Source organism: Sorghum bicolor, chromosome 3, assembly GCF_000003195.3.
Source record: "Sorghum bicolor cultivar BTx623 chromosome 3, Sorghum_bicolor_NCBIv3, whole genome shotgun sequence".
Lineage (NCBI taxonomy): Eukaryota > Viridiplantae > Streptophyta > Magnoliopsida > Poales > Poaceae > Sorghum > Sorghum bicolor.
In genome coordinates this window covers 51,990,548-52,017,870 of record NC_012872.2, presented here as the reverse complement: position 1 = coordinate 52,017,870, position 27,323 = coordinate 51,990,548, and the positions used below count along the sequence as shown (strand labels likewise).

The 27,323-nt window shown below is 41.4% G+C and overlaps 1 protein-coding gene across 1 annotated transcript; it reads left to right on the top strand.

Moving 5' to 3' along the window:
• On the top strand, positions 2,997–26,565 carry LOC110433463 (DENN domain and WD repeat-containing protein SCD1). Its single transcript, XM_021455636.1, has 31 exons — positions 2,997–3,421; positions 3,985–4,078; positions 4,231–4,432; positions 4,518–4,659; positions 4,788–4,888; positions 5,170–5,233; positions 5,407–5,520; positions 6,182–6,402; positions 6,833–6,887; positions 6,974–7,063; positions 13,039–13,234; positions 14,513–14,630; positions 14,716–14,779; positions 14,882–14,926; positions 15,901–15,976; positions 16,057–16,130; positions 16,216–16,266; positions 17,137–17,294; positions 18,743–18,790; positions 19,206–19,263; positions 19,343–19,426; positions 19,507–19,738; positions 21,266–21,465; positions 23,469–23,533; positions 23,755–23,878; positions 23,968–24,149; positions 24,249–24,320; positions 24,401–24,561; positions 24,664–24,702; positions 25,444–25,652; positions 26,145–26,565. Exons 1-31 carry the CDS (start codon positions 3,239–3,241, stop codon positions 26,238–26,240), a joined length of 3,618 nt encoding a protein of 1,205 aa, XP_021311311.1. The 5' UTR covers positions 2,997–3,238; the 3' UTR covers positions 26,241–26,565.

The window sequence follows — 27,323 nt, the reverse complement described above, 5'->3', positions numbered from 1 at the left end:
TCTAGTCAACTTTGGTCAGCCCACGTCACCATGCTAACTAGAGAAGGATAAAACACCCATTGCAATATCTTCACTACCCACTATGTAAGAATTCAATTTCATCGCTTCAAGTTAACATTCTTAAAAGACTAAAGGATGCTTCCCAACATATGACTCTCCATAGCTAGCTTGGTGCCTCAATGTTGTGCCATTGCTTGAGCACTTCTATGTCACATGTGTACCTTGATACCAAGTTGCTCACTTGTGCTTTGAAATGAACCTGCAATTTCCACAAAGGGAAATCCATAGATAAATAAATAATACAAGCGATAGTCCCAACTCCCAAGAGATCATGCAATCACTTGCTCATTATCTAGTTGGTACCATAATCCTACATTATAATTACCTATTTTAAGGGTTACATGACATGAATTCCCATTTATTACAAGGCCCATGTGGGTGCGCGCATGCACACATGCACAGAGACAGAGAGAGAACAATATTAGAGTAGAGCAAAGTGAAGAGACTCCATCCACCAATAGGCAACTCAAGTCTGGGATGAACCCTCTAGTCATCCCATTCATCATGGAGGTCGACGAGTTCTACCCTCCATGTCATGGAGGCTGGCAAGCTCCGTCCGATCTACACACCATGGATCTCACACGGCTCATGCTTGAGCAACAATGACACCAAGAGACGTGTGAGGTGAGCGACAAGGGACAATTGCATGGAGAAGAGAATAAGGTAATGTAGGGTTGGGAGCGTCGTCATTGAGGCCAAAGCAGATCCCGCTTGGTGGGTGATTTAGTGTGGCAGTGGTGGCAAGGAGAAGCGAGAGGAATGAGGAAAGGATTATCATGGGTTGATTTCTAAAAAGATGCAAGGTTTTTTTTTGTAAACTATACACTAAGGAGAAGTGAGAGGAACGAGAAAAAACTATTACCGGTTGATTTCTAAAAAAATGGAGGTTTTTTTCGTAAACTGTATACTGCCACACGTCAGTATGCAGGGAGCCACCAATGCCTCCATTGCTCTCGTGCGGGTAGGAGGGAGGAGGTTTTAATAAACCTAATATATATGTTTGCGTCATTAATATTTTTGTACAAAACTAAAATAGTCTCCTACCTAAATATATGATTTATATAATCAGACCGCACCCAACAACATCCAAAAAAATTTTAAATCCAAATTTATCTACCTTCGCAATAACCCTATTTCCCTTTATTCATCCCACTGTATCTTGTATAAGAAAGAAGTATTACAGGCTAAATATCGATAAATTTATAAATTAGTTATAGTTCTGATGGTGTCTAAGTTCCAACATTTCTCTAGTGGGATTGGATGTATATATGTTTATGAATGAAAAAGGTTTTTATGGTAGATGGTGAGTGTAACTTATCTCTTCTGTTCAGCGACATATATTCCTTCTAAATACTTCACGAATTGAACACTTGAACCGATTTTCCCGATATAAGATAATGAATTTGTTAAGCATAGGACAATTGGTTCCACTATGGTACAAACTAGGTGATTTTGTAGTGAAATGGGAATGAACGATATGTATACCTTAGTCTTCTTCACTTCCAATAGCCTTTGCAGCGTATGCAATGTGGGTTAGAGATGCTGTGAGTTCAAATCACAAGCGAGCACGTAGCAATCTTGGTTCCAAGCACTTTTATCTCCACTATGCTCTTGCAGCTTTTTTTCAACATGGATCTTGGGGACAAGTTAGGTGATTAGCTGTTGACCTGAGAGTTGTACTATTTTGCCGATTCTCAATTGTTATCGTTAAGAAAGAAATAGATGGTTTATGCACATTATCCATGAGCTCAAATACAACATTTCTTCGCCAAACCATCTATGGTGTCATTATTTTTAAAGCACCACCCAAAGCTCTGATACCTAATGGCTTTATCTTAAGAGTTGTCATAACCGAATGTTTTTAATAGTTGATTTTAAATGTGTCAACAACATGCTAACAACCAAAATGATCAAAAGAAGGTTGATACTTGATTTTCATATGGTTTCCCAAACCAGCTAGGATGGTTTATGAACTTTGTCAAAATGCATAATGGACTTCATCATTGTGTTCCTCCCATCGAGCCGTTAAAAATACCATTAGTTTAATTATTATTTGACATTATAATGCTTGTTTGCTACTCACTCTGTTTCAAATTATATGACATTTGACTTTTTAAATATATTGTTTATTATGATATAATGTATATCTAAGTGCATGGCCATAGATATACCCAAATGTCATATACATTAACAGAGTGCTACCATATACTTTGAACCACATGAAGATAGTTAACCGCATGAAGATAGTTTGAACCAAAGTTTGGATATCTACCATATACTTTGAATCAAAAATCAACCGCATGAAGATAGTTAACAGAGTGCTACCATCAACCGCATGAAGAATGGCAAAGTTAACACAACATTTTAGATCTAAACATTTTATTATTTGACTATTTTTATGAATTTAGTTATCGATAATATACTACTCTAAACTATATTTTAAACTTATATACCATACTTTCTTAATGTGAGAATATCTAAGATTGAAATCCTAACTCTGCCACTATGCATTATAAAAGATATGTGTTTAAAAAAGTCAAAATATCTTATGATTTGAAACGGAAAAAGTACTTCTGTATACTTTCCTCTGTCCTAAAATATTTGAAGTTTTAGATTTGGACATAAAAATTAGGATGAGTGAAAATGTGTGGTGCATAGAAACCAAGAATGATAGAGATAGAGAGAAATATAAAAAAATGTATTAAGAAAAGAGAGAGTATGTATTGAAAAGTGGGAATATTAAACATTTTAAGATAAAATTTTAATGCTACTCCGTATAAGATTATTTATTTTGAAGGCAGTGAATATGAAATTTGAGTATTCCTCGCCTCAGGGCCTTTTTTATTTAGCCGTTATAAATTTCAACAAGTAAGTATCTTCCGTCACCATCGTCATTTTTTAAAAGTAAACACAAAAGAGAGGAAAACGAACGAATTGCCTCTGAATCCTTAACGGGTCAAAAGAACAGACGACGATCCGACGCCGGACCTCGTCCCCCTTCGTCCTCCTCCACTGCAAGTCTGCAACCACCATCTGGCTTCCTATTCCGCTCGACCGCCTTCCTCCCTCCTCCCGCTCGCGCGCGGAGCGAGCCGACACCATAGGGAGAAGCAGGCGCCAACCGTTTCACCGAGGATACCTCCCTGGAGGCCGGTGATCTCCGGTTCCGGCGGCGGAGATGGGATCGTCGTCGCGGATCTTCGAGTACTTCGTAGTGTGCGGGCTGGGCCCGGAGATCCGGTCCCTGGATGGCATCAAGGGTTTCCATGGTGTTGAGGAGATGTACATGTCGGCCTTCCTAGACCAGTTCCCGCCGTCCAACCACGCTCTGTACCCTCCGCCGCCGCCGCAGCTCCCCACCGTGAGTTTGCAGATCCTGCCTCTCCTCCCTTCCCCTCGCCCCGTTAATTTGATTGAGCGTTGATCTGCTTTGGGTGAATTCCGGTCGAGTTCCCTCCCGGCAGAGTAGAATGGACCGAATTGGGGATCACCGAAACACGTGCATTCAGCGTCGGCATTTGGTTAGGGGTGGCTTGTTGCTCATTTCGATAAAAAGAACACTGATTGTAAGGAGTGAATCATGCTGCTCTTATGCAGCGGGCTTATTGCTAGTATCGTGTGTTTATGTGGCTGCCTCACTAGCACAGTGGTGGAGCCAGAAAATTATGAAAGGTGGAGGTGATGAAATTGTCTTAGCCTGCTGCAGAACATGCTTTCTCTGCATACTAGCCTGCTGCTCCCCTGTGCCTGCCTGTTGGCCCTCCTGCAGGGCTCATGCTGCACTGCTGCTGCGTGCTCTCGATCGTTGATTTGTTGTTAATCTGTTTTTTAACATAAATGATATCTAATCTCTCTTTAAATTGCTCTTTTACCTCTGGATTTGTGAATCTGATCCTATGTAACATTGAATGGTCACAAATGCAGTGTGTTTTGCCAGCGGGAGTAAGAATATATTCTTCAGGGCTGGACACAGATGATGTCTCAACTTATCCACGTAGTTATCCTATAGTTTTAACAGGTACATGTCATAGCCATTCAGATTTATATGTCTGGTTGGAAAATAATATTTTGTATAAATTTTGTAGTATACTGTCCAAGCCTTATGGTCAAAACTGCTATTGCTTTGCTGTATACAGGTCACCCTTTTAATTATGTTGTCATTTCTTGTAGAGGGAGATGGCTCAAAAATTTATGTCAGTTGTATTGCATTTCGGGATCCTATTTGTGAAGATATAATTGAAGCCTACCAAATTCCAGCGAACTCCTTTGCTGATAAATGCATCTGCCTTGTGTCCCATTCTCCTAGTTTCCAAGTCCTTCGTGATGCCCTTGAGGAAATATTTGTTCTTTGTTTTTCTCCTGCAGGGTGTAGGTAAATTTAGTATTCATGTGCTTTGTATGTGCTTGTTTCAAGTACCAACTACTTCAGAATCTAATTTTCTGTTATCGGATTTCAGCAAGCCTTTGTGGGACATAATATCTCATATGGTGTCACATGTGACATTACCCACACCAGGAAAGAATCGTGTCTTATTTGCCATTGAGAATTGTCTTCTTTCTGCGGAAGCTCCTCCAAAAGAATGGCTTCCCCACGCTGATGTATGTTTCCTGTTTTGATTTGTTCTTACACTATTCAGCCTTGTTTGCAGTATAATTCCTATGTTAAATTGAATACATTCGTTTTATTCACATCAGACTGGTTATATCAAGCTTTTCTGTGCCTGCAGATATCGTTCCAGCCATTGGTGCAGTGTCTGGATGTTGATAAACTAATACTGCTCTTTACTGCTGTCCTGCTTGAAAGAAGGATATTGCTTCGATCAAATAAGTATTTGATTGTTCTGTCCCCACTTTCCACTTAGCAACTTTGATCATTTTCCTCCCTCGGTCCCTCCTATCAGTTCATCCTTATCTAGCCTACTCCAATTTACTTGGGACTAAAGTGCCTTGCTGTATCTCACCCTTATCTCTGCATGTCATAGCCACATAAGTGAAGGAACTGTTTCATTGCATGTGTTACCTAGACATGAAAGAGTTCTTGACACATTCGCCACCATTAATGATGAAATTATTATGCGTTTGATAGACTTCTCTTTGATAATAATGCAGGTATACTCTATTGACTCTAGTTTCAGAAGCCATTTGCCATTTAATATACCCAATTAGGTGGCAGGTAGGTTTCACTCACATATGTGGTTTCATAAACTTTTTCATTGGACTTGAAAAGTACCTTGGAAAACAACTGCTGTGATCGAGGAATTCATTTATATCTGTATCCATAATTCTGGCTGATATTATGTTCCTAATCATGGAGTGAATTCATATAGCTTATTCTGTTTGCTGCAGCATGTCTATATTCCAATAATATTCTCTAGTGGGGTTGATTACATTGATGCCCCGACACCCTACATGATGGGACTTCATTCTGGTGTTGACACATCTGCGGTGACAATGGATGGTGTAAGTTGTAAAATCAAGACAAGATTTTCCATTTGCTAAACTTTTTGGTCTTGCTCTTTTTCTCTTGTAGTGATATATCAGTTCTCATTTATTTGGTATGAAACAGGATTTTCTTTCTTATTTTTTTTCTTAAAAGGTAGTTTTGGTTGCCTTGATATTCACAACTGATGTTTGAGTGAGACATCTTCATTCTATTTGATTTGCAACATAAAAGTCGGAGGTGTGTGCAACACATGTTAAGAATCTTCCAAAGCGATAACGCTTTGCTTGAACTTCCAACATATTTGATTTTTGCAGAATTTGTAATTATACTAATATTTAGAGCTTGAGGGCACTAGGTTTTCTTCCAGATGTGTTAATAATTTCCATTATGATAATATGACTACTTATTCAAGGATAATTTTGTATCGACTCCAAGTAATTCTAATTAGTTAAGTACCTATTCAAAGTACTCTTAAGAGAAGTTTTGTTTTGGTTATGTGCATGCATGCTTCAAATAAAAGATTCTTTTGTTGCTTATATTTAGCTGTTTTCTAACCATGGTGTAGTTGTCTTAATTCATTTTTGGTTTGACAGCTAATACTTGCATTAATCTATCACACTTGACACATTCTCAAATCAATGCATTTCAACATTGTTATGATAAGGTATATGACTGCAGGTAGTGGTGGTAGATCTTGAATACAACCGGATAACAACGTCAGAAGAAATTCCTCCAATACCAGAAACTGAACATAGCTTCCTTCGTGGTGAGATATTAAAATTACTACAACCCAATGTCATGGGAATTGATTTCATGAAAGTCAATCTTGCCAATATGAGTGACCGTTCTTTAAGGGCTGGCACAAAATCATGGAGTCAGGAACATGATTTCCAACTTAGGTAATTCTATTCTCCTTTCCTATGCTTACCATGCTCTGCTTAATACTGCCTTAGATATGAATAGAGATGAGTAAGTTGCTAGTACATTTAGTTCCTGCACCATCATATGCACATGTGCTAGATATTTGGATTGTTTTTGCCATTTTCTGTGTCACATGATACCAGAATCAGTGGGTATAAATTATTTTGTCATAAGCAATGCAGAAACTACTGGAATCTGGAAAGAATAATATGTTCATCCTTAGTCAGATAGGGACCTTAGAATTCTTTGTGATGTTACTCCCAATGCTTCACAATATTTGTCCATTCTCCTGGGAATCATTATTTTTAGGTCTTGTAGTTCCGTTTGATGCTGTGAAAGAAGTTAAATTGTTTCAGCATAACATTCAGTAGGAGCATGTTTTATTAGTTGATATTCTTTTTTATGCAGGCTGATATTTTTGAGATTCTTTGCACAGATCCTGAGTGGTTACCGTAACTTCATTGTAAGACATCATGTCTAATAACTTCTGAAGCAGCCATTTATAATGTTCATAGTGGTAACTTAGGAGTACCTTTTCCCCCTTGTCAGGATACTACTTCAACGACTGGTTTCAATTCTCAAGCTTTTCTGAAAAAGCGTTCTCGAGCAACTAATCAGCCTGTCGAGTCCATGTCAATGGTATGCTTCCAACTTGTGCTTACTCATTTTTATTTTCTTTTTCATGCTGTCATAATTGTTAGTGTACAATTGAGATGTCTGAGGAAAGAATTTAATGGTGAACATGGGAAAGTTTGTTTGGTTTCCTCAACTGCTGTTGTAATTTTCTTTATATGGTATTTTGTCTGTTTTTTAATTACTATCTTATAGGGTTTCAAGAAGAGACCTAGCTGCGTGTTTCTAAAGCACAACTACCTTAGTTATTATAAACTACATTATACAATACAATCTTTAGATTCTATGTTCATTGGTCACCAAAACCAAAGAGGGGTGGTTTAGGAGACAAGAGTATATGAGCAAGAGACAAATTTGGGGCTTGTTTGACAGGGCTCAAGACGAGCTCCACAATAGAGCTATGTGGATCCCTGCCAAACAGGTGAGCTCTAAGACGTTTGTAGAGTGGCAGATCATTGGAGCACCCCTAATCGTATTACAAAAATGTAGAGAGGTGAAAACCTAGCTCTCTATGTAGAGTTGCTGATTGAAAACTGAAGTGCCCATACACGCACTCTGTAATTACAAGGAATTGCCATTGGTGTTAACCCCCTCGGTCTCGCTCGCCCCCTCTCTCCCCTGACTTGTTTGTTCCCATCGCCTCTCGCTCCCACATGCTCTCGCTCCACCCTTAAACCCCGGGCGCCGGAACTAAACCCCACCAACAGAAGAAACTGAAGATGACGAAATAGACCCAGACTGATGCCTCTTAACCACCACCCCCTCCTCATGATTCCGCGCCTCTGCTTGCTTGGGCACCGTCATGCCAGGCAACCATCACAAGGCACTAACCGGAGGGAAGATGATGTCTCCTAGCTGTTGCCGCAAGGATAGCTTGCCACTGAGCTGTTGCAGGGAGGATTCATGGCCGAGCAACTCACATCGACCAGGCTGCCCACAGAGTTGAGATCCATATCCATGGCTGTTATGTGATTTGGTAATTTCAGATATTGTAGTTGGGGGTCTTGGTTAAGATTGTATTGACTGTGGATTGTGTAAGTGATTTTAGTTCAAACTAGAAAATGATATGATACAGGTGGATTATTTGTACCTACAATTTCATTTTTTTCCTCAAAAACGCAGGAGGGGGGGTAAGAACCCATACAACACAACACACACAAACTCTGCAGCAGCAGCAGCAGCAGCAGCTGCTGCTAAGAAACTAACGCGCCTGTGACAGCGAAAACACTTCCACAATAGACAGGGCGCTAACCACCCGGAGCGAGGGCATCCAAGAGGGACAATCCTCGAGCCCCTGCCAAAGACCACGACCTTCTGTCATCTTCCGCTACAGCAAGAGCGCCTGCAACACTTGGGGGCTGCACCATCAAAAACACATCTGTTGCGGTGTGTCCATAAGGTCCAAGCTCCCAGGATTATGAGAGAGTTGATTCCTTTCCTTACCATGTCACTAGTAGCATTGCTCACTCTCTCCTACCATGAGTGAAAGGATGTTTCTGTGGACTGTGGGGAAAAAGCTTGGAGTCCAATCCGAGAAAAGAAGCGGAACCAAAATTCTCTTGCAAAGACACACTGGACTAAGAGGTGACCAATAGTTTCTGCAGCCTGATCACATAAAGGGCAGTGCTCAGGATGAGGGAGTCCATGGCGATCTGCTGTCCAACATCGGTTGTGAGCCACCAACCGAACAAAGAAGTGGCATTTGGGCGGTGCCCAAGTCTTCCAAATTCTTTCACAAGGCTCAAACGATGTAGATCCCACAAAAAGTCCCTTGTATGCAGTCTTGGCCGAATACTGTCCATCTGAGGAAAACCGCCAAATATGTCTGTCTTCAACATCCGGTTGCAAAAAGAAATCAGATAGGACATCCCACAGGAGGAGGTAATCAACAATTACACCAACCGTGCGAGCCCCTTTTATATCAGAAATCCAAGTCTGGTTGGTGAGGGCATCCTGGACCGTTTGTTGTTTGGTCCTCCTTTTAGGGATGGCGGCGAAAAGACGAGGTGCAAGAACTGTGATACATTGGCCATGGAGCCAACGGTCTGTCCAGAAAAGGGTGTTCGCTCCATCCCCAACTTCGGAGTAAACAGCCACTGCGAAGAAGGCTCTGACTTGCTCTGGCACATGAATTGGAAGATTAGCCTAGCCCATGGACGATGTGGTTCTGTTTTTTGTAGCCAGACCCATCTCATTCGCAGTGCCCAGCCAAGGGATTTAAGGTCTGAAATTCCTAAACCCCCAAGTTCTTTAGGAATACAAACCTTACCCCAAGCAACGAGACAGTGCCCTCCTTTTGCATCTCTGCGGCCTCTCCAAAGGAACCCACGCTGAATTTTATCCACTGCTTTAATAGCCCAAGGTGGAAAATCAATGCCATAATTAGATAGATGAGCATATTAGTGAGCACAAACTGAACTTGAACCTTTCTTCCAACCTTGGTCATCAATTCTGCTTTCCAGCCTGGAAGCTGATCAGCAACGCGGTCAATCATAGGCTGAATTTGATCCTTGGTAAGCTTCTTCAAAGAGAGGGGCAATCCCAAATATTTGCATGGGAAGTCAGTGAGTGCACAGGGCAGCAGGTTGTGCACTACTGCAAGCTCCGCATCGCCACATCTGATGGGCAACACATTCCTTTTAAGTTTGTCTTGAGCCCCGTTGCTTCTCAAACAAATTGAGGATACCCGAGGTTACAGCAATGTCACCAGCTTCTGGACGGAGGAACATAACCACATCATCTGCATAAATGTGTATTCTGTGATGTAAGCTGCGCCTAGGTAGTGGCTGCAGCAAGCCTTCACTTTCAGCCTTCGAAATCATGTGCCCCAATACATCCATAACCAGGATGAACAACATCGGGGAGAGGGGGTCGCCTTGCCGCAGCCCTCGTCTATGTGCAATATTGTCACCTGGGATCCCATTTAACAAGACTTGAGTTGAAGAAGAAAATAACAGCCTGCTGATTATATCCCGCCAAATTTGTCCAAAACCGAGCTGCTGCAATATCTCAAGTAGGAAGGGCCAGGACACAGAATCAAATGCCTTCAAAATATCCAACTTGAGTAGAATTCGGGGCTGCTTCTGCTGATGAAGGTACCTTGCTACCTGTTGCACTAACATGAAGTTATCCTGCATAAAACGCCCTTTTATGAAGGTGCTTTGGTTAGGAGAGACAATCTGTTGCAGCCGGGCAAGTTGATTAGCAAGCAGCTTTGTTATTAGTTTGGCAAAACTGTGGACCAAGCTTATGGGCCTGAAATCCTTGGGTTGTTCTGCACCTTCTTTTTTGTGGAGGAGGGTGATGTAAGCTGAATTTAGAGTTTCAAAATTTACCATTTTCCTGCTCCATACCGCTGAAGTTGCTACCATGATGTCTTCTTTTATAATAGCCCAGCAGGATTTATAGAAACGACCTGTGTACCCGTCCGGCCCGAGGGCCTTATCTGAAGGTAACTGCTGGATCGTCCTCCACACCTCATCTTCGGTGAAGGGAAGTTCAAGCTGCGACATGTCTTGTGCATTAATTCCCAAATCAGCCAAGTTGATTGTGTGCTCCCTAACTGTACAGGTTCCCAGCAGGTTTTCATAAAAATCATCAATGACTGCAGCCTTGTCCTCATGGCTGGTGCAAATTTGTTCTCCTGTAATAAGTTTACCAATAAAATTCTTCCTTTTCTGGTGCCGGGTGTGCATATGGAAGAGTCTTGTATTAGCATCACTATCTTTGAGCCAGTTGATCCTTGAGCGTAAGCGAGCCATTGTGCACTTGAGGGATGCGAGGGCCAAGCTATGCTTCTTCAGATTATTCTTGAGCCATACTTCTCCAGGGGAAAGCTGTCGGTTGTCTTGGGCGATCTCGAACTGATGCAAAATTTGTCTTGCCAAGGCAAGCTGAAAGCTAACCTGTCCCACCGCCTTATCACTCCAACTCTGCAGGCCCTTGGTAACAGCTTTGAATTTCTTGTTCAGAGTTAAACAAGGGCATGGACCAGCAGGGGTTGAAGCCCAAGCTGAAGCAGCAGCCTCCTGGAAACCATCAAGTTTGGTCCAAAAGGATTCAAAGTGAAATCTGGGTCATCCTGGTTTATTATCTTGGAGGCTCAGCAGGAGAGGGCAATGATCAGAATCATCTGAAGCCAAACTCTGAAGTAAGTCGTTGGGAAATTTCTCCTCCCAGTCAACTGAACATAACACTCGATCCGATTTCACCAAGGTAGGAGAGTTTTGCTGGTTTGACCATGTGTACTTGCGACCACGCAGGGGTATCTTTTTAAGAGCCAAATCATTGATAAGCCTCCTGAAACGACCCATCATTGCGCTGTTATAATTGGTATTATTCTTGTCTTCATCCCTGTAAATTAGATTAAAATCCCCAGCCACCATCCATGGTCCTGGGCATGCTGCACGAATATCCCGTAATTCCTGTAGAAACTGAATTTTGTCCTCATTACCTTGGGGTCCATAAACACAAGTCAAGCACCACGACTGCCCATTTTCCAGGGAGAACTGAACTGTTACACTATGATTGTCAACCCGCTGAGCTATAGAAAATCCAATATGTCGTTGCCAGGCAACTAGCCATCCTACTGTGCAATTTCACAAGTAATCATTCTTTCTTGCCCAGGATCATTGGGTCCATGTTTGAAACTTTTGCCAAAAAGGAGTCCACAACAAGGTGCAATCAATGGGTCTTAATCACATTTGATCAATGGGTCTGAATTCTGTGTTAGATGATTTTGATTAGCACTTCAACTATTAGAGCATCTCTATTAGATACTCGAACACATGTATAGCATGTAACTTGTACTCCTATTTGTACTTTGACTACATATATGAAAGCCACCTCCCTAACGGGTGTGAGGTGTTCCCTTAATTCTCCACATGGTATCAAGAGTTCGGGTCCCCTTCCGACTCCTTCCTCTACATAACTTCTCTCCCGCGCCACCTAATCCATGGCCGCGTGGCCACCCAACTCGCGTCCTTCTCCCTGCGCATGATTCCCTCCAGCACGCTCGTTCCTCCCTATCGTGGCTCCTCTTTGCCCGATCGGTGCCCCTCCTGATCCATCCTTGGTTGGTCTTCCTCACCGCGATGTCGACAAACTCTGCCTCCGCCACCAGCGGCGCCATGGGCAATCTCACTACCGAGCTGATCGTCATCATTCCCTACGCGATGATTGCTGTCTGCTCTCATGTTCTTGTTGTCCTCGAGCTGAAACACCCAAACTTCCACAAGTGGGCGCCCTTCAAGTTCTTGCTGGGGAAGTTCGGACTTCGTGGCCACATAGACGACCATGTCTCGGCCAACCCCAATGATCCCCAGTGGATCATGGATGATTCCTGTTTGCGTCCACAGTTGGCTTCTCGGATCTATTGCTGCAGATGTCTAGGACCTTGCCATGGCACAAGATCAATCGGCGCACCAGCTTTGGGTCACCATCGAGGGCCCCTTTCTGGCCAACAAGGTGCCCCACAAGGTCTTCCTACATGAGGTATTGTCCTTTATGAAGCAGGGGACCTCGACTACTGCCAGCACATGAAGAACGTAGCCGATGCCCCGTGCGATGTTGGCCATACTATCTTGCCGTCGCAACTGGTCCTCAACCTCCTATGCGGCCTCAACCCGTGCTTCTCCAGCATGGTGGACAAGACACCATGCTGGGTGGTCAGCAGAACTCGTCCAACCGCCACAGCAACAAGGAGGGCGGCGGCAGGGTTAGGCGCGACCACCAGCAGCAGCAACAGCCGGCCTGGCGCAGGCAGGGTGTCCTTGCCCCCCCCCCCCCCCCCGCCCCTCTCTGTCTATCACTGTGGACAATGGTCACTCTAACTGTTCCATTGAATTTGACGTTTCTGTTTTTTCTGTCAAGGATACATGCAAAAGAAAAAGGTGTTAATACATAATTGTTCTGTGTGCTCAAGTCTAAATGTCAAGGAAAATGGCCTGGAGTGAGTACTTAAATATCAATTTGTTTGGCAGATTATGCAGTTTTTGGAGACTCAGGGGTTCTTGGATTATCTGGAGAGATGCAACAGTGCAGAAGAAAATGCCCACAACCTTCTTGATAAGTTGCAGGATGCAACTGGAAGAGGACAAAACCCTCTAACCATTTTTCCTTCTCAAGTTGCTGATCCTGAGATTATAACAATAGCTAATCCTGAGATTGAAGGTTCAGGTACGTATTCAATTTTTATTATTCTGCACTTATTCTCTCCATTTTTATTGTAACAATTAATTGTGTGCTCTAGTAATTCAAGCTCTAAATTAGAATCAAAGGTATATCACTTAAAAATATAAACCACAGTGCATCATACATCTGCACTGAATGGATCATTTTATCTACTCTCGGTACCAGTAACATTCACATGCACACTGCTGCACATGTTCCTTGTCAATTGGAGTAATGTTAGCATCATATCGTCTAAAAAAGAGCACACTTTGAACTATGCAGATTATCATGCATGAAATATAGTTTATTGGATCTAACTCATCATCCTGTAGGATTTGTTTTTTATGAACAACCAAGTTTCTCTAGTGGAACTAATTGAAGGTACTGAATTTGTGTATTAATGGTCTGTTTGGTTGGTGGGCTGGGCTGGGCTGGAGCCATTGCATCGCAATTTCTATTGTGTTTGGTTCATGGACATGAGGGATCTCCCCTACTGGGAATATTTCTTAAGATACTGGATAGGCTCCTCCCAAAAACCAGTGGAATGCACTAGTGCCACGCACACAGGATTTTTCTGCCATTTCTCTCCTTGCGCATTTCATGGTTGGTTGTGCGGCTGCGCCATGGACATGGTCTGCGATCTGTACAAGGAGGTGGAGCAGCTGCGCCTCCCCGTGCTCAACGATAATTGCCTCGTGCCACCACCTTTGCTCACACCAATGCGACTCCGCATGGCTGCTGCTGTTGTCCGTATCTATCTCATCCCCTGTTGCCGCCTGCTCTACCTCTTCGCCGCCAACGACAAGCACTACATGGAACTAGGGAAGTTGGTGGTGCTGCTGGAAGCCGCATGGCTGGCACCCTGAGCCCAGATCTACTTCACCATGCAATGGGAGTTCAATGGTGCTGCTGCTCACAGAAGGGAAGGAACAGGATGTTTCACTTACAGGCTGGTCCCACAGTGATGATGACTAACAGGTGTTGTTGTCGCATCATCGGCATTCCTCCAACCAGATACAAACATTGAACAGTTCCATCCCTCCAAAGAAACATCAACACAAAACCATTCCATCCCTGAAACCAGGGTTGGACTGATCACGTCCATCTTGCTCTCCAACCAAATGGACCTAAAGGATCCATGCATAATTATCTTATTTTCTAATCTCCTTACATTGAGGTCCATGGTTGATCTATAATGCTTGATGATCAAGGACTTATGTATAGTGCTTAGGTTTCTAGTGTTTTGGAAAGATAATTAACCTTATATTATATCTGTATATGCAGAACCAGGCAATAGACACTGCTATAAGAGGTTTCCAGCAAATGCAAGAACAGAAGAACAAGAAGAAAAACGTAAGTCGATTCTGGCGTTAGCTAGTGGGGCTAGTAAGCAAGTACCGAGGTAAGAAGGCATGCTTGAAAAGTTTCTTTGCTGTTATTTCTTTTTCCAATGTATTTATTATTATTTCAATCACTTCCATTTTCAGTTCTCCTTCTGTCCGAGTACATGGGGGTCCAAAGGCAGAAAGTCTGAGCCCAAGAGAGAGGGCGGTAAGACATCCTGCTATGTGAAATAATATCTCTACCATTGACCCTCAACATGAATAACAGCATAATAATCTTTTGTGCATATTTTGTTATTTGGGTCAACAGGCTGAGAGAGAAAGGATGGTTCTGGACATAAAAGTAAAGCTCCAGGTAATTATCGCCTTCATCTCTATTACCCCAACTGCAACACATTGGGTTTCATGCACTTTTTTAGCATGTATTAAATTGCTATTGTCAGCATTATACAAAACTATTGTGGATTATGGAAATTATGTCCAGATCTTTGAGCATGTCATGAATTTATTTTTCTTAAAAAATGACCTTATTAATATGCAAACAACTAAAGTACCCTGAAACCAAAATGAAACAAGAATTGAGACTCCAAGTTGGAATTGTATCTAGTAACATTTCAATTTAAAGCTCAAAGTAACCAAGCTACTATTGACGCATTGCAGCTATTTTTTTCTTAAAAAAAACTCGACCTGCAGGGGTAAGACAGCCCCTGGGCATTGCATTAAGAAGAAGACCTTCTCATGCAGGTTGAGGAAACCCCTGAACCTTGCCTCACCCATACACAGCGGCACCGTAGCCCATGTGAGAATGATCACGACTGGGGCCGGACCTTATTGCAATTAATTTAGATATTATTATATTAGTTCTTGGGCTAGCTGATAAACCTCGATTCTTGATATGTTGTGAAAGATTTTATTTTAGTTTCAGCTTTAAGAATCTTTCCGTTTCAACTCTTGTCAAAGAAAAGCTCAATCTTGAGATAATCTAGAGTAGCGGAAGATGTTTAGATGTCACTATTTTATATCAGTGCCATGAGCTTTCATTACTGATATTGCCTAGCGGTGTTTTCTGTACTGGTATAAATTTAGCTTGTAGTTCTGTTTCTGAGGCAAAACACTGTAATACGTTCATTATGCCTGCAATTCTATTTTTTTTTGCTGTTCTATTTTTTGTGCAACCTTTTGTGTAGGCCACCACAAACTCTTCGGTTAAGTATGAAGTACTGTTCTGAATTCTGATTGTCCCTTCCTAGGGCAGAGATAGTTACCATTATTGTTTATTATGTATGCACGTAAGCATGTTATTACTAAAACCATGCATATTATCTCCAGGGACTCTGGCTTCGCCTTCTGAGACTTGGGGCCACTGAGGATCCTCTCTCATCTTTTGAATATGGCACCATCCTAGGTATTCTGAAGTTTGAGTTTACTATTTGTCTGTGCCTTCCATATCCTCTCTTTATTTTTTTCCTAAACTTCCTTTTGCAGCTTTGATTGAGTCTGATGCAGAAGGCATTGGGGGAAGTGGCTTTGTTGAATGCATCAGAGAGCATATTCATTCGGTAATCTGTTAGGATCTTGCAATTGATAAATCTTTACTCGGGCACTTTCTAATCCACTTTATATCTTGCTTTGCTACCTTTGTAGGGCTGGCAATGTCGCTTGACTGATGAACAGTTTATTGCTGTAAAAGAACTGGTGAGTCAGATTTCTAATTCCCCATTTCTGCACCCCTCAATGTGTAAGTACTAGTTTCTCTTACAAGTTACAATTGGTGATATCTGCCCGAGTCATTGGATGTCGTATCCTGGATGGTAGGATGTAGTGTGATGTGATGGCTGGTACAGTGGTACGTTCATAAACCAACAAGCCAGCTGGTGATACTCATCAGGTTTGATTCCAGGATAATGTGAATATAACCTGTGTGAGGTGAGGTTACCAATAAACCAGCTTTATCTGGTTTATAATTTCTTGTTAAGTATTACTCAAGTTTCTTTTTGTCAACACTCATTTCAAGATTCAAATTTTGTAATTTATCTAGCAACATCTGGAATTGTGGATATCATGGTACATTAGTGGTGCCATTAGATTCATGTTATGTTCATGATATTGTTGTTGTTTTGAAGTATATATTATAGAGAAACTAAGGGTTAAGTTTGGTTTTAGATACCACCATGAATCAAATTATGCCTTTTATCTAGATACATTGGGCTGTGGTGCCGCTGTGTATGGGTGCGGTAGGGGTTCAGGTATTTTCTCGACTTGCGTGAGAAGGTCTTCTTCTTAATGCAATGCTCGTGGGCTGTCTTAGCCCCCAGCAGGTCAAGGATACCACCTTTTAAACTCTAGTTCCTAGTTTTGAATATTTGCTATCCAGTGCAGTGCAGTACATCTCATTCTGCCGCTAGGCTTTTCCTTATCAGATTTTCCTCACCATATTTGTTCAGCACTTCTTCTATTCTTATTTCATCACATCTATTGTTTACCGGGTTATGAAACTCACATGTTCTATATAATTGCAGAGCTAAGCAATATGAATAACCTCATTGTATTTTTTTTTACGTGCAGCTTAAGATGGCTATAACTCTTGCTAACTCCCGCAATGACCTGGCGACCATTAGAGATGCTCTTGAGGTTTCTGCTGAAATGTACAGAAAAGACCCAAACAATGTTCAAGATTACGTTCAGCGCCATCTATTATCATTGTCAGTATGGGAGGAGCTTCGGTATGTCATACTTTGTGTGAAAACTGATCAATTTCGTATTAAATTGAGCTTAATTCTCAAATTCATGTAAATCAATTTGCTCCATGTTGATCTTGCCACTTACCTTGGAACTTTTCAGTAGTAATAAAGTTTATACATAAAATAATCTATAATCGATACCCTTATTGGGAGTGCAAAAGGACAGTATCTGGTGGTCATACACCAGTCAGGAGGCATGAAAATCCCGTAACTATTCAATTGCTTGTAATCTATACTTTATTTACTACTGGCACTGCAGAGGGTAATTGGTGAATAGCTGCTGTTTTCTTGACCATTATGGTACTGGTCAGGTTTCCGAAACCTTAGTTACACCTGTTGCTGTGCCCAGCAGAAGCAATGAACTGGCATGTGCTTTCTGTTTGCCATGTCATTCCCGATTGCCACATGGACTTGAAAGCACATGGGCTTGCGCCTTGTCATGCGATCCACCATTTTTAGTAACACCAAGTAATGCTGTTACTCCACAAACTTTCTAAATTGAGAGAAGTTGAGGTAATATATGATCCAAATAGAAGTTCGAGGCTTACCACTTGAAACAACTTTTGATCAGAGGGACTTCTGGTTTAGCTATCTCTTTAAGTTGGAAGGAACTTTTTTCGATGAACTAAATGAGAAGAAGCTGCATGTCAATCTGTAACCATCAGAACCCTTACATTTTCTTTGGAGGCCGTCCTAGTTTAATTGCAGTGTTGACTGCTGCTTGGGAAGAGCTGCAGCTATGGAGCATGCCATTGGCCAGGGCTTGGGGTGTCTCACCTAGCTGCCCTTGCGCCAATTGGAGGCTAGTCCTTGGAGGCTACTGTTCCTAGGTCTAGGTCGTGTGTGTTTCCAAAGGCGTGTGTGTTCTTATGTAAAGCTGTGAGCATGTTGGGTTTGGATGGGTTCTAAAACCCTTTCTTTCTAATAGACCTATAAGTCTTGTACTTATCTAGAGTAGTTGGTGCCTGTATCAGCACCCTTATCATCTCTCTTTTCCTAGTTAGCATCTACTTTACTTTAGTGATTGGAATATGTTGTAGCTTTCTTAAGTTGCAAGTTTGCTATCCTATATGTACCCAAAACCATGCCATGGTTTATGTGGCTAATGAAATCTGAAATCTGCCCCAAACCTGTGCTTTGGTTCCAACACTTTCTTCTTAATATAATGATACACAGCTCTCCTGCGTTTTCGAGAAAAGAAAAGTTGCATGGAATTCAAACAAATATGTTATCAACAGAGGCACTGCTATTTAATTTGTTTGTGGATAGCAAGTTCAGACTACCACCTAGTAGTCTTTTGATCTGTTGATTATATATGACTTGATTTTCTGAATGACTACACTAGTTTAGAAATTTGTAATTGTTGTGTTCTTATTTATTGATTATTTCATGTTATCAATTTGTGTCTTCGTTTATGACTTCTCTTGCAGCTTCTGGGATGGCTACTTCGAATATTTGATGGAAAATTGTTCCAATAAGTAAGTAGAGCATTTGGATTGTTCTCTAATAGTAAGACTGTTGTTTTAATTCCATGCGTTGAACTGAAAGAACAATATTCTCAGTATAAATGCACAGCCTTGTGCACAAGTAGTATAAGGTGAGATAATTTGATGCAGCCTAAAAATATCCGTTGGTAAAACAAAGTTTGTGCACAAGATGAACGACTTTAAAATTTTCTTTCCCTTTTCTTCTAGGTACATACATCCAGGACTTAAAAAGCCATGTAAATCGTAAACATGATTTAGAATATTGGATTAAGTCGGTTTAACATAATTATGACAGCAGTGGATAGTTTTTTTGGTATGCATAAAAGTTCTAGTATGGTTTTAATGAGGAATTTTATAAGGCTGCATGTGCTGTTTTATCTTATGTTTTGTTTCTTCTGCTCTTCAGGTCAGCAAATTATGTAACATTAGTTACTGCACAGCTCATTCTCATGGCAACTCACATGGTACTTGACGCAATCATCTTATTTCTTTCAAAATAATCTCATTTGTCTGTACTTACTTTTTTTTTACTAAATAATGAAGGCTGGATTGGGATTACCTGACATTGACTCTTGGAATATGATTGAGAAAATAGCCGAGAGAAACAACTTGGGTTATAAGCAGCTTGTAAGTCAAACTGCAACTTGTCATTGAGAATTGGTGTCTTTAAACACTTGGTTTCTTACATTTTCTTTACACTTCTTCAGATCAAACTTAGAGCATTGCTCACACATCTGCAACAACTCCGGATTGGCTATTGGGGGGTTGCTACAGGGAAAAGCCAACCATTGCAGTCATATGGCATGGCTTCACCTCATGCGATTGATGTGTCTGATGAAAGCCAACAACCTGCTGAAGCATCTGGGCTGGGCCGAAGTTGGGTGCAAAGTATGTTCAGCAGAGACAGAAGTTTAAGAGCCACCTCTTTCAACCGAGCTAGTAAGTTTTCAGCTACTACCATCTCTGCCCTTCTGAGGACCTTAATACTATTTTTTTTGAACGCCATGGCAGGAGCTGTGCCTTTCAATTAAGAAGAAAAAGAATTGACCTAGTTTATGAGGGAAACCAGACCTAAAAATCTTACAGTCACAATTTATTAAAGGAAAACTGGGGAAAAACCTAAACATGACAGCCTAGACAACTAACTCTGAGCAACCCATTAAATACCCTAAGGTGACACGACCGACGGAGCCCACCGCATGTCATCATTGCTGATCTGCTCTGACTTCCCATGACAAATATCAGCCAAGGCTCCTAACATGTCAACACTCACTCGGAACAGGCTTTGTTGCACCCCACAAACCAAAGCAGCTCTAACTTTGCCACTGCATGTCCACTCTGAGAATCAGAGATGCGCCACAAGAAAGTAGCGGAACTAGAGAGAACCCAGCCTCGTCGAAACCCAAAGCTTGCAGAAGAGCAAAAAAGTTCCACATGGACCAACATCCAACTAGGTTGTGCAAGATCTCTAGGTGACGCCTTCAGTTGTCATCACCTGCCTAAGAACCTAGGCGTTTCCTCATAAGAATCCCACAAGATGACAGGAGGCGCCTTGACGACACTTCCAAGGAAGGGAACATCACCTAAAGTGTTGCCGTCGTCGGCTCCAGGTAACACCGGCCGAGCATTCGCCCAACGCGCTCAACCTCACACCCACACAAAGGGGCCACACCACCACTCATTAGCTGATCCTACAAGCACCGCGGCATGTGGTCAGAGACCAACACATGCAGCCAAATGCAGCATCTTCCATGAAGCCATATGAAATTGCTTGCCGTCTTCCACTGCACGCAGCTTGTGAGCTGAGCTCATGGAGCTGTTGCAGATGGAAAACCATGCCACAACTGGTCGCTGTAATCAGCCGTGCCGTGCCCCAATAGCATGTGTGTAGATGCGTCGAACGTGGCCTCTGAGCCACCGTCGTGTGGCTGTGCCGCAACCACCTTGCTGCCTGCATGCCGCAGTTAGCCACCTCTCTGTGACCGCGCCGTCCTCCGAGCAGCCGGCCTGCAGCCTGCGCCTCCACGCCCACGACCCACCACCACCAGCCTCCGGTTGTCAGCTCCAAGCGCAGAGTCTACAGATCTGGCTGAGGGGACGCTGGATCCGCATGCACCGGGCTGGATGCTGCCCCATGCAGGTCTAGCCCGGGAGCTCCTCTGGGAGGGGCAGAAGATGTAGCTACCGCGTTCCTTGTCCTCTAACATACTGCCGGCGTCGAGCTCCTGCAGTGGCCAGGCAGTGGAGCCACGAGAGAGGTGTCCGGCGGTGGAGACGGCGCTGCCCGAGCGCCCCCCCCCCCCCCCCCCCCCCCCTGGAGAGAGCGATGTGGGGGCCTTTGGGTCGCTGTCCAAACTGTCCCTCAGTTCCAAATTGGACCTTAATACAATAGAGCTTATATTAGTGGGTACATAATTCAGACTATATTTCCACATTTCTAATATAGCCACTGTTGTATCATGTCAGGTGATGCAAATGCTGTTGCTACCACGGGCAAAACTGACATCTCAGCTGCACAAAAGAAAACTCAAACTAACATGAGGACCCTTAGAGGACATACAGGTGCTATTACTGCTCTTCATTGCGTAACAAGAAAGGAGGTCTGGGATCTTGTTGGTGATCGTGAAGATGCTGGTTTTTTCATCAGCGGAAGCACAGATTGCACGGTTAGCTTAAAGCTTATGCTGTTCTACTTATCCTTGTTCAATTACTTTTTGCAATACTTGCTCTAGCATCACAGTTCACTTTGTTATCAGGCATGCCAGCATGCTTCAGGGCCAGTATCCATAAGTTAATCATATTACCTTCAATTATGCCAACATTAAACAGATAAACCTTGCGAAGAGAAGGAAGATGCATTACACTAAAATAGGAATTGGTGTGCGTGTTTTGTGAGAAAAGCTACCATCTCTCCACAGTAAAGAATACTATGTTCTTGAGAAAAGATAGCATTTCATCGTACTCTGTTCTTTCCTTTTGTTATGCTTTAGGAGTTGGAAATTGAAATAAGAACAACAAAGCCTTCTTCTCCTAAGTATGTCAGGGTAGGCTAGAGATAAAAGCCAACAAAAAGGCAATAAAACAGGAACTAGTAAAAGATAAAGATGACTCAACTTGGCTGTGTTGGTTTATTGTCAATCGCCAGAGGAAATAGTTGTTAGAAGTAATCCTTGCATTTACTGCTAGATAAGCAGGTACTAGTAGTTTATGACGTCTTTAGGTGGCTGCTGACATATAGGTCGGTGTGCTCTATATTCTTAGACAGGAAGTCTAGCTGCTGCCTCTGACAGCAAGTAGTAAGAGCAGCTGTCCTTGACAGCAAGTAGAAGTAGTCTATTTTGTTTTTACTAGTGCACAGCAGCAGCAGTATATGTATATAGTAGGTTCTGCTTGGTCAGTAAGATAGGATGCAGGCTGTCACTTGCCAGGGAGTCAATTTGATATCTGTAGTGACAGCTGCCACACAGCTGCTATAGGCATATGGTCGGTATACAAACCGACTTATGTCCTGCTATATATGTATCCATATGCAATCAATAGAATTAATAAAGTTTGCTTCAAACTGAACCGTGTCCAGCCACTTCACCTCACTCTGCTCATCCTATAACTGCTGCACTACTAATAGTAGTAACAGTATATCAGCTGTGGTTCTGCAGGATTTGAACTGAGAACTAACTTGTTAGTACTTGGTTTCCATCAATTGAAACCATATTTGATTGTTACTAAAATTACTGAACTGGTCGTTAGTTTTAAAAAAAGAGTAACCATGACCGCTTATATTTGGCTGTTAGCATGCTTGGTATTCCCTCCATCCAGTTTTGATTGTTGCCTAAGCCCTTCTGCGTCTACTTACTCCAGCTGCAACCGTCAACCGCCACAGGAAAGAACAAACAGATACTAGCACCTGTGGAAGAATACGTAGCGGCAGACGGTTGACACATAACTCGTGGTAGAAATGAAACGTCACATGCAACCAAACCCAAGGCAAAAACGTACTGTGCTATGTACGGGATGATCATTCTTGGATTTTTTTTTTATGATTATATGCTGGACAGAGGGAGTAGTTTGATAGTTTCATCTGTATTTTTTCTGTTTTTCTTATGTTAGTACCCACTTCAATGAATAACACACACTAGCATTTGACATAAGAATCAAGGAACAAATGTGAAAGAGTAAACCGGCTCCTTGAATGGCTTAATAACAGTAAATGCATCAACTCCAACATGCATGAGCTACGAGTAAATTCATGTCAACCAGTTCCATAAATGCACTAGTAAATTAATAGTAATGCAAATTTGGCTGATAATATACAAGTTTAGATGCAAGACCATGATGAGGGTGGATTTGAAAGTGGGAAAAAATGAAAAACCACCTCGAAATTTTAGAATTTCATGTCTTGAGAACAAAATTTGCATGCTAGAATTCAAATTGTTGGAGGCCGAATTGCTTCATTACCTTCCTCTTAACGGTACCAAAGCCGGTATTTATTGTTTATTTGAACTAAGCAAAAGTTCATGTGCACTTTATTTAGAATTTGTTGGTATTTTCATGCGATTTGGTTGACAACCATCCCTTGATTTGAATTAAGCTATACTAAATTATTACATGATATCTTTATCTGTCTTTGATGTGGATACTGAACATGTAGTTTGTTTTGTACATCTCACAGGTAAAAATTTGGGATCCAAGTTTGCGTGGTTCTGAACTTCGAGCAACACTTAAAGGGCATACTAGGTAGTAGCTATTATGTAAATTATTAAATACTGCATTGTCATTTTGATCGTATTTCAGTGTCTGGTTTTTTTATGATACATCTGTTTGATACTTCTGGGAATTTACTGAATAGACTAAAGCCATTTACCCTGTCCTCTTGTATCGTTCTTGAGATAGTTATAGATTGTCCATTTCATTTACTTGTCCCCTGATTTTATATATCAATCTATTCAAATTTGCAGGGCTATTCGAACAATCAGTTCAGATCGTGGCAAAATAGTTTCTGGAGCTGATGATCAGTCTGTCATAGTCTGGGATAAGCAGACTTTTAAGCTTTTGGAAGAACTGAAGGGCCACGAGGCACCGGTGAGGTTCTTACATTTAGCTGTAGATTTGATTTAATCCATTATCTCTCCTTAGTAACTCTGAAGCATGTTTGTTTAATATTGGTATAGGTTAGTTCTGTCCGGATGCTCTCAGGAGAACGTGTCCTTACTGCATCCCATGATGGTACTGTGAAGATGTGGGATGTCCGGACTGATACTTGTGTTGCTACTGTGGGTCGTTGCCAAAGTGCTGTTCTCTGTATGGAATATGATGATTCCACTGGAATCTTGGCGGCTGCTGGAAGAGATGTGTATGTACCCTTTTAACCTAACAGGGTTTTGGATACTTCAATCTTTTAAATTTATGTGAGTTGGGTTGGAATTTGTTCTGAGAAGTTTATGCTCACCAGAACGGCGCATGTCTGGGATATTCGTTCCAGTAAGCAGATGTTCAAGCTTCAAGGGCATACAAAGTGGATAAGGTAATTTCTGCGTTGCATTTTCAACTCTCTCTGTGTACACTCATGTTTGGCTCTGACATAAATCATTTACCGACTAAAAGATCAATGAGGATGACTGGAGATACCATAATAACCGGTAGTGACGATTGGACCGCTAGAGTGTGGTCCCTTAACCGGGGAACATGTGATGCAGTGTTAGCATGCCATGCTGGTCCCATACTATGTGTGGAATACTCACCTTCAGACAAAGGAATTATCACTGGTATGTGACTATATCTCATTTTAAGAACAGGGTGGCCTGAAATGTGGCTCTATATTTGAATACTCTGCATGTCATATGCTTCTGACTCTTAATTTATTCCAGGTTCAGCTGATGGGCTCATACGATTTTGGGAAAATGAAGGTGAGTTCTTAGTGATTGTAAACCTAATTTCGGTTACTGCATTGATATTTTTGTTTCTTGTTTTTTGGGGGAAACTAGGGTGTGGTTTTCTGCATACTTTACGGTGGGTTGTTTGAGTGATGTTTATTGCCTATCAACACATGTCCACGGGTGTAATCTAAATGTGTCTTGCCAATAATCACCTATTTGATAATGGATACAAGGTTATCTGGATTTACCATTAACTAAATAATCAATATCATATTATTAGTATTTTGTAGGTTTCAGTTTAGCAACAATACACCATGCCAATGATTTCAAGACATATTAATAGTATTTGCTGTTAGTACCAATTCATTGCATTATATATTTATGTCTATCTATTAGCCTTGCCAAGATTAGGAAAAAAAGTGTAAGCAAGCCAGTTTGCACCAGGTGAAACTCTCTCTCTCTCTCTCTCTCTCTCTTTCTCTTCCTTGACTTTAGAAGTACTTAGCGAGATATGTTGTTTGGAGTGGAATTTGTAGAAACTTATAGAAAAGTTTGGAGAACTATTTGATTTACCAGATAATGAAAATTGATGGGTGTTAGGAAATTTCTCAAACTCACAATGTTTTGTGAGGGTTGCTGTTTTTACAACTACCATACATTTGTTGAATGGACATATTTTTTTCCTGTTTTTTTTGTTTGGAAGTTTATAAAGTCTATCATTGAGCTACTGCACATGGCTGAAAAACTAAAGCATTTCGTTCTCTTTTATAGGAGGAATAAAATGTGTCAAGAATCTTACACTTCATACAGCAACCGTTCTGTCCATTAGTGCTGGTGATCACTGGCTAGGGATTGGTGCTGCTGACAATTCTATGTCTCTTTTCCATCGGCCACAAGAAAGATTCGGTGGCTTCTCAAATGCAGGATCAAAAGTTGCAGGATGGCAGCTTTACAGAACTCCCCAGAAAACTGCTGCAGTGGTATGCATGCAATGCTTTCTTTTTAGCTCAATCGTAGCAAATTATTCTTCCAGTAGCAGTGCTGCAGGGCCACACATATTGATGACCTTTAGAAGATCTAACACAATAATTATATATATATACCAAAACCGCCTCTTTTAGAAAGAATGCCGTATACCTGAGATCGCCGCCAGTGATGCTCCTGGGATTGTTTTCTACTCACTACTATTGTACTGAATCAATTGTTAAGGGCATGATGCATATCTACTGATGCAATGTTTATGTTTGCTTAATTAATCCAACTTCTCTAAGCATGATTGTAGGTCTGTACTAATGATTAAACTGAGGTGCTTGATATACTTGTACATAAACGTTTGTAGCAGATATCATAAGGCTCATTCCAACTCAATCTTGGGGCAACTGCTCTTATGCTCTGAGCAGTTGTATTTTTTTGTTCTTTTCGTGATATTCTGAATTATTCATGCTCAAAATATTCTTAATTTCCTGTTGCAGGTGAGATGTATAGCATCTGACCTGGATAGGAAAAGAATATGTAGTGGTGGTCGCAATGGACTCCTGCGGCTTTGGGATGCAACTACAAGCATCTAGTCTAGAACTGATATATGTTCATGTAAAGAGGCAATTGACCATGGTGTTGCATGCTATTTTCCTTGCTCCTTTTCCTTTTAGCTAGGAATTTCTATGCTATTTAGATAAGAAAGGAGCCGGACTTTGTTCCATTCTTTCTTTCTCATCTAAAAAAAACCTGTCCAGTAGAGTATATGCTTGATGTCTCGTGTAAAATTTTGTTTGTATTTTCGGGTTCAGTAGCCTTGCGTGGCTATGATTTTGTACGAACTATGAGGAACATGGGAAGTTTTGTACTGCTACTAATGCAAATGTTTGGTGTAATATAACATTCTTTTCATGTGCATGTTCTTGTATCAACCTACCCAAGTGCGAACATGACTCCTAGCATGCGTCATATACAACCTATATTAGTCTCCAGTACCATCTTCTGCAACCTCTCCGGTCGCATCAGGGCAAATACAGGTTTGCTTGTTTGGTAGCCAAAGACCAAACTAGGAATTTTATGGTATGGCGCTAGCAAAATCAGGATTTCAGGAAGCTCGCAGCGTAGCTGAATACATCGAACGCGGAAGGTTACCAAGCACAACACATCTAAGAAGCATGAATAACCCATCACAGTTCTAGTGTCAGACGTTGAATCAGTAAAATAGCTCTGCTCTGGCGTTTTAAACGTTGAATCAGTAAAATAGCTCTCCGGTCTCGGTGATTTCAGACGTGGTGTATTTTACCCCATGATGTTGCATACTATTTTCCTTCTTGCTCCTTTTCAAATTTTTTGAGCGAATCTAAAAGATATTTTAACCAATTTTGTATAAAATGTTAATATACCATGCAAAATTTGTTGAATAAGATTAGAAAGCTATTAAATTGATCTTAGTTTGTTTCAAAAAAAAAGTGATATTAGTTTTTGTGTGTGTTTAGAATTCAAAAAGTAATGAAATGTAGGCTTTAGTTCAATCACTGAGAATGATTACACATATACTTTATATACTAATAAGGAAAAAAAGGAAGGAAAGTTTTCTCTTTTTTTAGAACTAGGTAAATGACCGTGCATTGCAACCAGAAAAAGTAATATCATGATAACATATATGAATGTGTGTT